Source organism: Myotis myotis, unplaced genomic scaffold, assembly GCF_014108235.1.
Source record: "Myotis myotis isolate mMyoMyo1 unplaced genomic scaffold, mMyoMyo1.p scaffold_m19_p_17, whole genome shotgun sequence".
Classification (NCBI taxonomy): Eukaryota; Metazoa; Chordata; class Mammalia; order Chiroptera; family Vespertilionidae; genus Myotis; species Myotis myotis.
The window spans coordinates 22,891,519-22,904,543 of record NW_023416321.1 but is presented as its reverse complement, the minus strand read 5'-3'; the positions used below and the strand labels follow the sequence as shown (position 1 = coordinate 22,904,543).

Below are 13,025 nucleotides of genomic sequence, written 5' to 3'. Positions count from 1 at the left end.
TGACTGTTCCCCTAGGAATCATGGGGAGCCATGGGAGCTAGCTTCTAAGTTCTACGTTTGAACTGAACATGACCAGCTCTCTGAGGGCAATAAAGCAGCCCCCTCCTGCCCCCCCGTAATAGCCATAGCCCCCAGTTGATAAATAAGGCAGGAAGGTTTTTAAAGAAGAAAACATTTCCATTTTGAAATGAATTTTATAATTCTAAATTATTGTTATTGAAGTACGAATCATAAAATGACCCAAGTAGATGAAGTTAAAATTACAATATCCTGATGCATTCAGAAACATGGTTTAGAACCGTCATCAAAAAATGTGCTCTCTTTCATGGGGTGAACAGGTATGAGGCATGTATGGGGGAAGGTGGGGCATTACCTTGGCCATTATTAATGAGATCTACAGAGTAAAATGGAATTTGTGATAGACTTAAGTTTTCTGGATTTGGGATAATATTTTTTCATGGACTCCCTAGTCATTCATCCTGCTGTCTGTGTGCAGCTAACACTCGCTCCCAAATCGAGTGACTTCGGATTTTAATTTAGTGGAAACGTTAAGGAAAGCAGATGATTCCCTGTGATAAGTTAAAGCAGATATCTTCTAGGTGAAAAGTTAAAGTCATTTATTAGAGGAGATAGTGCTGTGATATTCTTCAAACTGACGCCCAACACGAGACCAGAATCTAAACGATCGGCTTTGGGCTCACGATAGAGAGATAATTTTGAAATGGATGATCACATTTTACACTGGGGCCATAGAGGCAAGGAATGTAGAACACAATAATTACAAGTTTAGTCTTGATAAAACACTCTCCATCCTGTTTAAGTCAGCAGAGGTTAGCTTGCTCGGATCTCCACTTTTAATTGGTTTTGGACTTGGGCTTTTAAGGGGCGGAGGGCCATGTTCAAATTAGAAGAATCACTGAGAAGCCATGAGCTGAGAGGGCATGCTAGGAGACGGTTATTTGCAGAAGCTTTTATGGGGCCCTGGTCAAACACAGATACCTGTTGGACAAAAGGGTTTGTTGTTTTTTTCCTTAAATTAAGGTGTTGAAAGTTAAATGTGCTGCCAGTAAAGGAAATTCTATGTGCAAGGGAGGTTAATGACAGTAAGTATATGCATCTTAACCATTAAATTTTTCCTATCTGTCTATATGTAGGCATGGCCCTTTCTTGTGGAGAGATTATACTTGGTCAGCTATAAATAAAGAGGAAGTATATTTTGTTGCTTTTGTAGCAGAAAAGTTGAGTCCCTTTTCTTTTCCCCAAATTTGGGTCCTCATCTGAATATTAATACTTACCATTTGGTAGTCTTCAGGTTTCCATTAAAAGAAAATCAGTGAAATCAAACAAAATTGTAAGCTAAGCTTTAAAATAGAAGTAGACATTTTGAAAATATCTTTAACAACTTGGCTGCCTTTTGACAAATGTTTGTGATGTTTTGAAAAAGCCAAGTTATTTATTTAAAAGCAATGCAAACTCTCTCTGCTAGCTGAACCCCATCGTTTAACAATAAATGATGCTTTTGCTGATAAATGAATCTATGCAGTCTAGCAAATGAACTAGGAGATGATGTCTGAAGGCAGATGAATATTTAGCTGCCTAATGCTTCCATCTATTATAATATGGTTAAAAACACAACAAACTCCCCAAAATACTCCCCCAAATCCAATGTTAAATTTTCGAATTCCAGTGCATTTTTAGTGAATTGATTTGTTCTCTTTCTTTTCCTCTGTAGCCCAGAAAGGTCAGTGGTTGAGTGGATTTTTTGACTATGGGTCTTTCTCAGAAATCATGCAGCCTTGGGCCCAGACCGTGGTGGTTGGCAGAGCCAGGTAAGAGCTCTTTTGTTCTGGAAGCTCCTTTTCCTCCCAAATGAAAACAAGAAAGGAAAGGGCCAGGACTGTACAGGTTCTTACCAACAATGCTCTCTTTGTCTAAACTTTCTAAGAATATTGGATCATGGTCATTCCAGAGGCAGCATGACTGGAAGACCAGTTCCCAGCAGTCATTCAGTGCGTGTCTCCAGTGATGCATTTAATCTAAAGTCTAGTTTTGACAGTTTCCTCGTTATAATGCTGAGAGAAACACTGTTTGGGGGCTGTAAATAGCTACAGCCCGCCATGACCACCCCCCTTCCCAAAGACCATTTTCTTTCAGAAGTAGGTGACAACTAACTCAGTCTCACCTACTTCTCTATGTAACTTGAAAGAAGTTCCTTCATGTCATCGAGCTTATTTAAGTAACAAGTTAGTGGCACTCTATTGGTTTATCGTCAGATTTGAATTACCCCAAAAAAGAGTTTACCTGAAGCAGGAGTGAGTAAAATAAGCTGGGATACCTGTATTTTTCAAATGGGAAATTAAAGTTTCTGTTAGATTGTAATACCTACTCTAAGAAGGGCTTCACTCAACAGCAAGCTCCACACGAAATAATCCGTAGCACTCCCATTACGAGCGCCTGCCACGGCCGATCTTACTCTCATCCTGCACTGCAGAGACCTGCTGCCCTCGGGACCCACATCTGGAGCTCACCTGCCTCTCGGGGACAATCAGTTTCTCTTATCTCAGTGAAAAGTGGCACCTGCCCAAGATTCTCAGACATGCCACAGCGGGTTGAGATTTAGATTCTAGCCTTGAAAATAATTCTAGGCTTTGTGGTTCTCTCAGTACAGCAGGTCAGTATGGCTTGTGCTGCCAGTGACAAGGAGCCATCAGATGGCAAATCCCACAGACAGGATCTTCCCCTGTGGCAAGAATAAGAGGCAGGCCGGGAGTTAGCCCCAACAAGCCCACAGGGACTGGCTCCCGTTTTCCTCTCACCGCGTCTCGGGTCTTCCACCTAACCCCAGGCTTCTGGGTCCCAGTGAGAATTCTTTGTGCCTGGAAAAATTCCCACTGGGGAGGTGGGGGGTGCACTAGAGGAGAGAGCCCTTCTACCCAGGACCTATCAGTTTGCTATAGAGTCCCTCCCACCACATTCAGACCAACTTTTCTGAAAATTTTCCTCTTACCTATTCTGCTTCAGTTTTCTTGTCTGTAAAAAACCTGACAGATTTTTAACCCTCCAAAAGCCAAACCTTTGTTAAGATCTTTAATATTCTCCCATGGGAAACAAGAGAATAATGTTTTACCCTTATGATTGGAAGAATAGGGATTGTCTGTGAGCAAGATCCGTCCAGTGTGGCTTTGGCTAGCTCTGCCATTGTTTATTGTGACACTCACTCTGACTTCTTTCTTTCCATCTGATGAGTTCTGGGCTTCTTGCTCCAAACACATACACATGCTCACAAGTATATAAAACACAAATGGAGCTAGCTTCTTTCAAAAGCAATGGCATTTCGAGAAATAAATATAAATGTATTCTTCTGGGATTGTTACTGTAAGTGCTGCCAAAACTCATCTTGGGTATGTATGTTTGGAATATGTGTGCTATTGGCTGTAAATTGTCTTTTATTATTCCATGGCACCTTGTCCAGGGACACACTATAAAACAAGATGTAGCATCTTCATGTGCTAGCCTGATAAAATTTATATGAAGTATAATAGAAAACAGAAGTTGTTCTGAGCTGTTTTCAAGTTCAATAAATAACTGTAATACTCGGATAAAGATGTTCTTTATTAGGTCACATGGGCCCTAATATATAAGTTATAAGTTACCGATTTAGGGTGGCTTTTGCAATTACAAGTTTCCAGTTGGATTGTTAATCATTGTGAACAGAAATATTTCTAAACTCTCCTGTGTACCTCCTGCTCATTGTCTGGTTGTCTAGAGGGCTTTTGATTCTGATTCAGTGCAGGCAAGTGACAAGGGGGTGGGTGGTTCCCACTCAGGCCCCTGTCAGGCCTCTTGTGATGATAAGAATCCATTTCCAGTAGCCAGTGTAACAACCAAAGACCATCCTTCATGGAAAAGTTTGTTATGGAGATGCTATGGGGGGATGAGAGACTATAAGCCATCCCAGTCCCAACCCCAAGGAATGCAGCTGTGAGAGTGAAGATTGAATTACAATTCTGAGTAAGGACTCGCCCTGTACCTTGCAGTTCTCTTTCTCTGTCCCCGCTCCCCCCGCTTCTCGATTTCTACTTTCTTTATGAGGACCAAGTTGGGAGGATATCATGGATGTGGGCGGAGGCTTTGAGCTCCTGGACAGTTGTTAAAATTAACGTAGCTTAATTTTAAAATATATACTTTCAATACTGATCTTTTGTTTCACCAAGATTACTATAGAAAGTTTTCTCTATCCCATTGCTTTTTTCTAATGAAGAAGAAAGTTAAATTGTTTAACCACCTGCCTACACTTGACACATTTTTCTTCATCCCCATAACATACCTACACACTCCCCATCCACATGCCTAGTGGTGAGACCTACCCTCAGATCCTATCTGGAACCACAGTATTAGTACTCCATAGGAAACTACAGCACTGTTTCAGCAATGCCATCATTTGTTAAAATAGTTCGTGAGAGTTTCAGCTTCTTACTACCGTTTGGACCATTTCCCTCCATCTTCATCAAAAAGATACTTTATGGTGAATTGAGAAGTTCCATTGGGCAACCACAGAGACAGATATGTGTGAATGCACATGCATGCACAAGCTAGGCTGCTGAGTCTGAATGCTAGAGGCTCCCCTAGTGCAACCCTCTGTTTGAATTTATCCTGTGGTGGAGAATTGGAGTGCTTCTGAGGTTAGTTTTCTGTTGTATTTACAAAAATTTACCATATTCGCCAAATCCGGAGTCTCTTACTCCTAGAAGAGTCTGACTTCCCCTTGCTCTCTGTATTACTAGTTTTTACCCCCAATGTTTTGAGGTGGGATTGGAAAATAAATGACTAGCTGTAATGTTGACACACATTAGGCTCTTATGTGGCTCATTTTTTATCAGGCTAGGAGGAATACCTGTGGGAGTAGTTGCCGTAGAAACCCGAACAGTGGAACTCAGTATCCCAGCTGATCCTGCAAACCTGGATTCTGAAGCCAAGGTAGGTCACCCCGAGTACAGTATACGCCTGTGCTTGGAGCTGTGTTGCCCGTCTGCAGAGCCTGTGGATGTACTGGAAGCACTGCAAACCATCAATTTTAGAGGGAAGGGCAGTCAGCAGCCGTGAATGAGTTCAGACCATCTTGTGCTCTTAAGATGACACTAAATGTACTTCAAGATAAATTCTGCTTGAAAAATTAAATAGGCCTTTACAGTTGTCTTGCTGATGCTGGAAAATAGTTGGGGACGTGGTCTTAGAGAAAGGCAGCCGAGACAATGCCAAGGGCTCTTTGGTCTCAGATTCTCTGAACACACTCATGAAAGAGCTACTGCTAGAATTAATAGTGGAGTCTGCCAAATTGTGAACACCACAGCCTGTCCTTTTATAAAGGATGGATAGCATTTTCACATCCTGACAAAATCCAGAAAATGAGTTGTGGGGAGATCGGGGAGGAGGTTATTCAGCAAGGTCACAATGAGTGTCCCTTTATTAACCACAGAAAAGGAAAAGCTACACTAAGCACAGAGGTGAAGGACTTGGAGCCTTTGTGCAGTTGGCCACTTGGAGGAGTTGAGTCTAAAGTTGCCCTGGGAAAGCAAGGGTACTAAGTGCATCCTTCCATTAGAAGCAGTAGGTTTCTCTCTTTTGACTAAAGAGTGGAGGTGTCATCAGCAATCAAAAAGAGGATTGTTTAACAAAGTCAAAGATCCAGGATCTTTTTTCCTACTTCAAAGAACATCTTTATGATGAACAAACCTGGTGGGGTTTTTTGTTTTGTGGTTTGTTTGTTTTTTAGTTTGATTTTGAATTTTTAATCAAACCTTATTCACCTTGGACAGATTCCCCCTCAAATTGTGTCTTCCTTTTTCACTTTCCCCAATAGATAATCCAGCAGGCTGGCCAGGTTTGGTTCCCAGACTCTGCCTTTAAAACCTATCAGGCTGTCAAGGACTTCAACCGTGAAGGGCTGCCTCTGATGGTCTTTGCTAACTGGAGAGGCTTCTCTGGTGGGATGAAAGGTGAGTGCCTGGCTCTGGGCTGGGGGCCTCACTGGTTCCCCTGTACCCTGCAGCAGAGGGAGGGAGGGCTTGTATTGGGCAGAGCCTATGAGTGTCCTGGGGGCCCATCACCCTAGGCCAGTGGTCGGCAAACTCATTAGTCAACAGAGCCAAATATCAACAGTATAACGGTTGAAATTTCTTTTGAGAGCCAAATTTTTTAAACTTAAACTATATAGGTAGGTACATTGTTATTAACTTAATTAGGGTACTCCTAAGGCTTAGGAAGAGCCACACTCAAGGGGCCAAAGAGCTGCATGTGGCTCGCAAGCCGCAGTTTGCCGACCACGGTCCTAGGCTTTTGGGGGGATTGTGCATCCTCTGAGATATCTTCTGAGTGGTAACCTGAATGGGAAAATTCAGTGTTTTACAATTCCATACAAAATATCAGAACAATCTGCTAGTGTTATCTAGGTGGACTGCTATTATGGATTAGCTTTCACAGGTGAATGATGGTCCTTGAAACATATGATCCCTCTTTTCTGGACAAACTTTTTGTTGACATTACTCTTTAACACTTTACAATGACCAAGACAGATACTGAAATTAGCCTTTACCAGAAGAAAACTAACAAAGTCTATAGCAGTGGCTGTTCTTGGTGGTAATTTGTGATATGTTTTATTATTATCCAACAGCAGCCCTGGGCCTGGGCTCCAGCCTATTAGACCATTATTAAAGGCTGGGCTCTCTGTTGTGGGAATTGCTTAGTGACTAGGCAGCCAGTGTCCCCATTTACTGAGAGTCCTGTGTGCGCAGAACCACTGCAGACAGTTCGGGGAACACCACGGGAAACACGCTCTGCCTCTTTGAGTAGCCGAGCGCCTCTCCAGTGGCAGAGACTCATGGCCATGCTAAGGCCAGAACAACATTCCGGGCGAGGATGCGTGTGCTGAGGAGTGTCACAGGACTCAGGGTTCTGAAGTGTAGTGGGGGATGGGTTAGGGGAACGGGAGGGAAGAAGTGATACTGCTGGAGTAAATAGAGTGAAGAGAAGGACACCGAAATGCCTTGGGCAGGGGCATCTCTACCTCTGAGGGAGGAAACAGGAAGTTACCCTTTTATAGATTACCAGGTCTGTGTGGAGAGAGATTCTCGAGTCTTATGCTAACAACTTTTCCTTGCTTGGCTAGGAAAAGCCCTGGATGGCCAGGATTTCCTGGCAAAATGTAGACGACTAAGACGATTTTTTGTTACTGTAGTTGGAAAGTACCCCTTTGACCATATTTGCTGGAGAACTACCACATTTTACACTTTTCTTAGGAGAGACAGACTATAAATGCAAATTAAAGTTTGCATACTTTTATAGACTATCAAGGTGAAATTTTTTTTTTTAACCAAGATAATAAATCGGTGGAAATACCATGAGACATGAAAAGTATAGGTTAAATAAGTCAATCGTACAAATTTTTATTGACTTCCTATATGCAAGGAACTATGCTAGCTACTGCAGACAAAACAAAAACAAGTCAGAAACAGACACTGCCTCAAGGAATTAAGAAAAATGTCCTGGGCAGAATGATAAAGTCATAATGTATAAACAAAATACCACCGTGTTCAAAAGAGGATGATGCCATATTAAGTTTCGGGGAAAGGGGCCCAAAACCCCTTTAATTTATATATATAATTCATTTATATAATATATATATAATTCATTTAGCGTCAGATTTCACTTGATCCCAAATTCCTTGGCTGTAAGACTTACATTAATATTTAAGAGAGAATGCAATGCTATTACTTCTTAGTTACATCTCTTCTGAGGGGCAGGGGGCATTGCATATTACTTAGGAGTAAGTCAGCCTGGCTATTTTGTCTAACGAATTCAGAGATCATAAGTTTGCCATGTGCCTCTTGTAGGAAAAGCTTCAATTCTGCTACATATTTGATCCCAGGTCTAGATTGGCTGCTAGCCCTGTAACAGTAAGAACAACAACAATTAAGATCCACTGAGCTCTTTTCACCATTTCACAGTTTCCACTGTGCTCACCATTTCACATGCATTATCTTACATAATCACAACAAGCACCTCTAAGGGGTCGGTTATATTATTATCTGTAATTTACATAAGTTGAGACTTAGGTTAAGTATATTTGCCAAGATCATTTAGCTAAAAATGACAGATTTGGGAAAGGAACATGGATCTGTCTGACTTCATATAGCACAGTTGGCTGATTTTTAGAGCCTAGGACCAGACCTGATCTGCTAGAATATCCCTAGAATAGAGGATCTAGATTCCTGAGAAAGTTACTGTTCACCTGCTTCCCCTCTGCTTTGGAGTTGGTTATTGTGAGAAGAGCTCAGAAATAAGTTACAGTTCTTTATTGTGGTAAAATATACATAACATTTTATCATTTTAACAATTTGTAAGTGTACAATCCAGCAACATTAAATACATTCACAATGTTGGGTAACTATCATCACTGTATATACCCAACTTTTTCATCATCCTCAACATAAAATCTGTACCCATTAAACAATAACTCCCCCTTTCCTCTCCCCCCTACTTCTGGTCAAAAATGAGTTACTGGGCTGCTGTAGACCAACTTTCTGAATTTTGGTGCTGCTACATTCATTTACACATTATTTAAGACAAAAAAGCTTTGGGGAAGATAGAGATCAGTGTGAAAGTAGGAGAGGGAGGAAGAGCATAGCCTTTCGTATTTACATACAGTCAAGATGTTCTCTACATATTATCTCATGTAACGGGACCTAGGCTGAGAGTCATTCCATATCCCTTGGGGAGATGTTTGCAGTTTTGGTTTCAGTACTGGCTGGAGATTATGCAGAGAGGGAAAATAAACAATTATGCCATCCCTCAGTGCACACAAACACACAGCCAGGAGCTGACTGCACTGTGGGTAAAATGACTCCAAAATTGTGTGTAATGAGTAGGAAAAGATTAGAGACAGCTCTTGCTATGCTGAAAATTGACATTATTGGGGGGGGGGGGGGCGGGACTCTTTACTAGTCGGCCTAGGAGGTCTAATTCGAGCAGTAAAAATAATAAATAAATAAATAAATAAATAAATAAATAAAAGCACGTCAAGATGGTATTGGTGCTTTTTTCCCAATGAGTTCTATCTGGCCGGAAGGCTATTCAGCATAATGCAAAATTAAATTATAAAAACTGGCTGAATATTTAGATGGAAGAGCCATTTGGAAGCAGTTTATTTAGACGAACCGGCAATGACCCACAACAGGGAGACATCAAGCGTGAAATTTACTAGAAATTAGCACCAGGGTCCCAGCCTCAGCATGAATAGCTTGATAGGATGCAAATCCCAGTAATATTAAGCCGCCTCACTGCTGGTGCTACAGGGTCACTCTCAGTTGGCTTTTCATGTTATACTTATTATTTTTTCCTGGGACAGGTTATAAATAACAATAAAAAAAACATTTATTGAAAACTTTAACTGGAATGAAAGTCTTATGTTAAAGCCTCTGATTACTTGGATGTTGAAATAGAGTGTCAGCCAGCCATAATGAACTCATGAGACAGCATGTGTGTGCAGCTTGGTTATGCCTAATGTTTACCTTCAGCTTCTAACAGATAATCTCTCCCCAAGTCAATATGATGTGTTCTAGCTTCCAGAGTGTGGGGCACTGTGCAAACACCCTGCCACCCTGCTCGCTTGTTTGTGCATGTGGTGGCCAGGGTTTATCCACGCTGTGTAAGCGAAGGCCCTGGGCAGGGTTGGTGTCTGGGTGCTGAGAACACACTGGAAGAGCCGTGTGATCCCCGTTCACGCAGATGTTCTTTGCTCAGAATGCTGGAAAGCTCCAAGCTCCTGCCTCTCCAGTAAAGAACCTATCAGTATTTTCCATTCCCAGTTGCATTTCTTATGGCCTGAGAATTGACAGTCAGCATATGCATAGCTTTAAAATTCCCTAGACTGATGTCTAGCCTAAACCCTTCGGGAGAGCCCCTCCCTTGCTATTCTTGGCAGTGATTTTGCTCTGTCTCTTAAAAATGGATTTCAGACAAGTATGTGTCAGATTGTTGCCAGGTGCTTCAACCTGCCTTTCAGAATGTCTGGCTTGGGCAGCTGTGATTCAGTGTGAGCCTGTTGTTTGTAGAGTTTGTTTATGTTTCAATAGCCTTTGTTGATTGTTGGGTGTTTTGATGGTTGGATTGTGGGTCTGTTGGTATTCCAGGTTAGATGGAGGTATTTTTTTCAGTCCCCAGTTTGTCAGCTGTGATAAACCTTGATGCCCCTTTTCTACTCGGTCTTGGGGCCTGAAAGATAATTGTTTGATACAAGCTGATAGTATCGTCAGTACCATTTCTGGCCATTCAAAGGATCCAGGTGAAATTTAGAAATATTGAATCATTTATTCAAGTCTCTTCTGGTTTCTGTTTTACCCACCATCATATCAAATGCTGGAAAGCAGACTACCTCAGCCTCGTGCCCTCTCTGTGCAGTAAGAATGATGAGTTAAGAATGAGGTAGTAGAATGTGGACTTTAGATCCCAAAAGATCTTGGATCAAGTCTTATCTCTGCCACTTAATTAAGCCCCAGGTTACTCACCTGTAATTTGGATATAAGAATAAGATGATTTTCTGATGACTGAATAATTTATGTGTGAATATATATATGCAAGCATGCTTCTTGGTATTCACTAAACTAGCTGTGATGATGAAAAAGAGAGACCACAGTCCATTTCACAGAAATAAAAAATGCACACATACTCAATTTCATCCCAAACTATATGCATGTACTATGAAGCCAACTTTTTAAAATCAACCAAATGGAAGTACACTTCAAAGCCCCCCCCCCCCCCCACACACACACACACACACTTTCTTTTTGGGACCTGGGTCTATTAATCATAGATAGTACAGAGACAGATTTTGATGTAAGTATGTCTTTAAGAAACTATTGAAGAAGCTGGAAACTCTCCCTTCATTTATTTCTAAGTTACTTTTTTCTTTTGCACATGGGATGACCGTTTCGTGCTATTTTTCTGTTGTTTTACTTTTTATTTATGCCTTTCATTTCTTCTCTGTGTGATACCGTTGAGAGCCACTCCTTTCTGTGACTTGTTCTGAGACTGTACTCTTGGCAGCACTGAAAAATGTATCGCTAATTACACAATTATTTTATTATGTAGCATTGGTTGAAATATCCACTAAAGAATTAATTTAGTTAAAATAATTTGAACTGAGCAATTATTTTCATAACCACAGAATTAGCGTAAAATGCTTAAAGTCTTTTATTCCTTGCCTTTCATACAGCAGTAGTGTAATTAGCAGTAAATTTTTTTGTCTTTGCTTTCCTCCCAAAGGAATAAATGTCTTTGCTCTGATCATAATACAGAGTAAATGGTCATACACATTCCTCACAGAGGAGGGAGTTTTTTCTGGGGCAACTTCTGGAGTTTTGGAATTTGAAGTCTTCACAGACCAGTCAGGTTGGGGCAGTGGAGAAGGCATGTGCCTTGCAATGAACTCTGCTCATGGAGGGTTTGTGCATAGAGCCATTTTTATTTGGGAGAAGGTGGCAGTTTAATTTGCCAGTTACTACAATGAAAGCAGTTTCTATTTGGTTCACTCTTAACTTCCTGAAAAATGCTTCTTTGCTTTGGATTTCCAGAATTGATTTATTCCAAATTGAGATCCTCTCCTTGATAGAAAAGTTTGAACTCCGTTGAACCTGTTATTTGGTGTTTAAAAAGGATCCATTGTGGTTCCACGGAAGTACTCATTAAACATCTGGAATCATAAACCTCAAGCTTTAGCAGTTTTAGACTGCAGTGAACTAGGGAATGGGAAGAAGTTCATAAATTATTGGGAAATAAATAACCGATCCTACTTTCCAAAGACTCACTTTATTTATGTACCAGGGGTCTTTTCTTCAGGCTGCTCTTGGCCTTGGGGACATTACAAAGTGTACTCGTTAGCAAAACGAAAAGGTGGCTCCTCTTTTTATGTATCTGAGACATTTCCAATAAATACACATGCATTTACATTTTTTCCTCTCACTGAAACCCTGATAATACAACCTTTAAAGAATTAGTTTTTCTTTCTCACTGCATTCTTTGCAGTGTGTAGATGCTCATCCATTCAGCAGACACATGGTGAGCACTGTGTTCCAGGCACTGGACAGGACTCTGGACACAGAGATAAAAGATGCAGGTTTTGAAGGCTCCTTTTCCATTAGCTGCACATAGTAAGAGCTTATCATATGCTAAGTATCATGAGAAGAATTGAGAAGAGCTTGAATAGTTCTTTCAGAAAATGTAGGGAGAAAGATCACATATTGACATGAAAAATACTTAATGTTTGTAGAGCAAGTGTGAATTAATGTGGTGAGACCTGGTACAGAAATTCAGGGAGCGTATGAAATGGATATGCACACTGATTCTTGTGAAAGACCATGCCCTTCTCTGTGCTGTTGAATATAGGGGGACCTACCAATCTCTCTGGTCTTCAAGAGGGCCAAACAGGACAACCCTCAGGTCTGTCAGCGGCTACCTCGTGGAGGCACAGTGTGCCTTTTAAATATTATTTTTTATATGTGCAATGATGTGATCAGTGTTTCTTAATTTCTAATTTGTCTCATTCTCCATAGATATGTATGACCAAGTGCTGAAATTTGGTGCTTACATTGTGGACGGCTTACGGGAGTGCTCTCAGCCTGTGATGGTCTACATCCCTCCCCATGCTGAGCTTCGGGGCGGCTCCTGGGTCGTGATTGACCCCACCATCAACCCCCGACACATGGAGATGTATGCTGACCGGGAAAGCAGGTAGCCTCCTTCCTATTTCCATCCACTGCCTCTAGGGGTCCTCTGACTGCTGGTTTCCTCCTGAGAACTTGATTTGCATCTGTGTTTTCCCGGAGGATTCCGGGGCAAAAAAAAAAAAAAGGACTTTCCAAATGGTGTCAGCTGGCTGGAGACAGAACGAGGCTGCAGGCAGGTTCTCTCGGTGTGACACCCCACTCCAGATTATTTTTTTTAAAAATATATTTTATTGATTTTTTTACAGA

At 41.3% G+C, this 13,025-nt stretch overlaps 1 protein-coding gene across 11 annotated transcripts in view; it reads left to right on the top strand.

Annotated features, from left to right (window-relative positions):
• ACACA (acetyl-CoA carboxylase alpha) overlaps nucleotides 1–13,025 on the top strand; it is a 277,027-nt gene that overhangs the window by 237,275 nt on the left and 26,727 nt on the right. For all 11 annotated transcript variants that reach the window (XR_004972815.1, XM_036340342.1, XM_036340341.1 and 8 more), the window contains 4 exons: nucleotides 1,733–1,829; nucleotides 4,881–4,977; nucleotides 5,861–5,996; nucleotides 12,606–12,783. Coding sequence is in view for 10 of the 11 variants with exons in the window: in XM_036340342.1 (XP_036196235.1) it covers nucleotides 1,733–1,829; nucleotides 4,881–4,977; nucleotides 5,861–5,996; nucleotides 12,606–12,783 (508 nt within the window). In the remaining variant the exon portion in view is untranslated. The remainder of the gene's footprint in view (nucleotides 1–1,732; nucleotides 1,830–4,880; nucleotides 4,978–5,860; nucleotides 5,997–12,605; nucleotides 12,784–13,025) is intronic.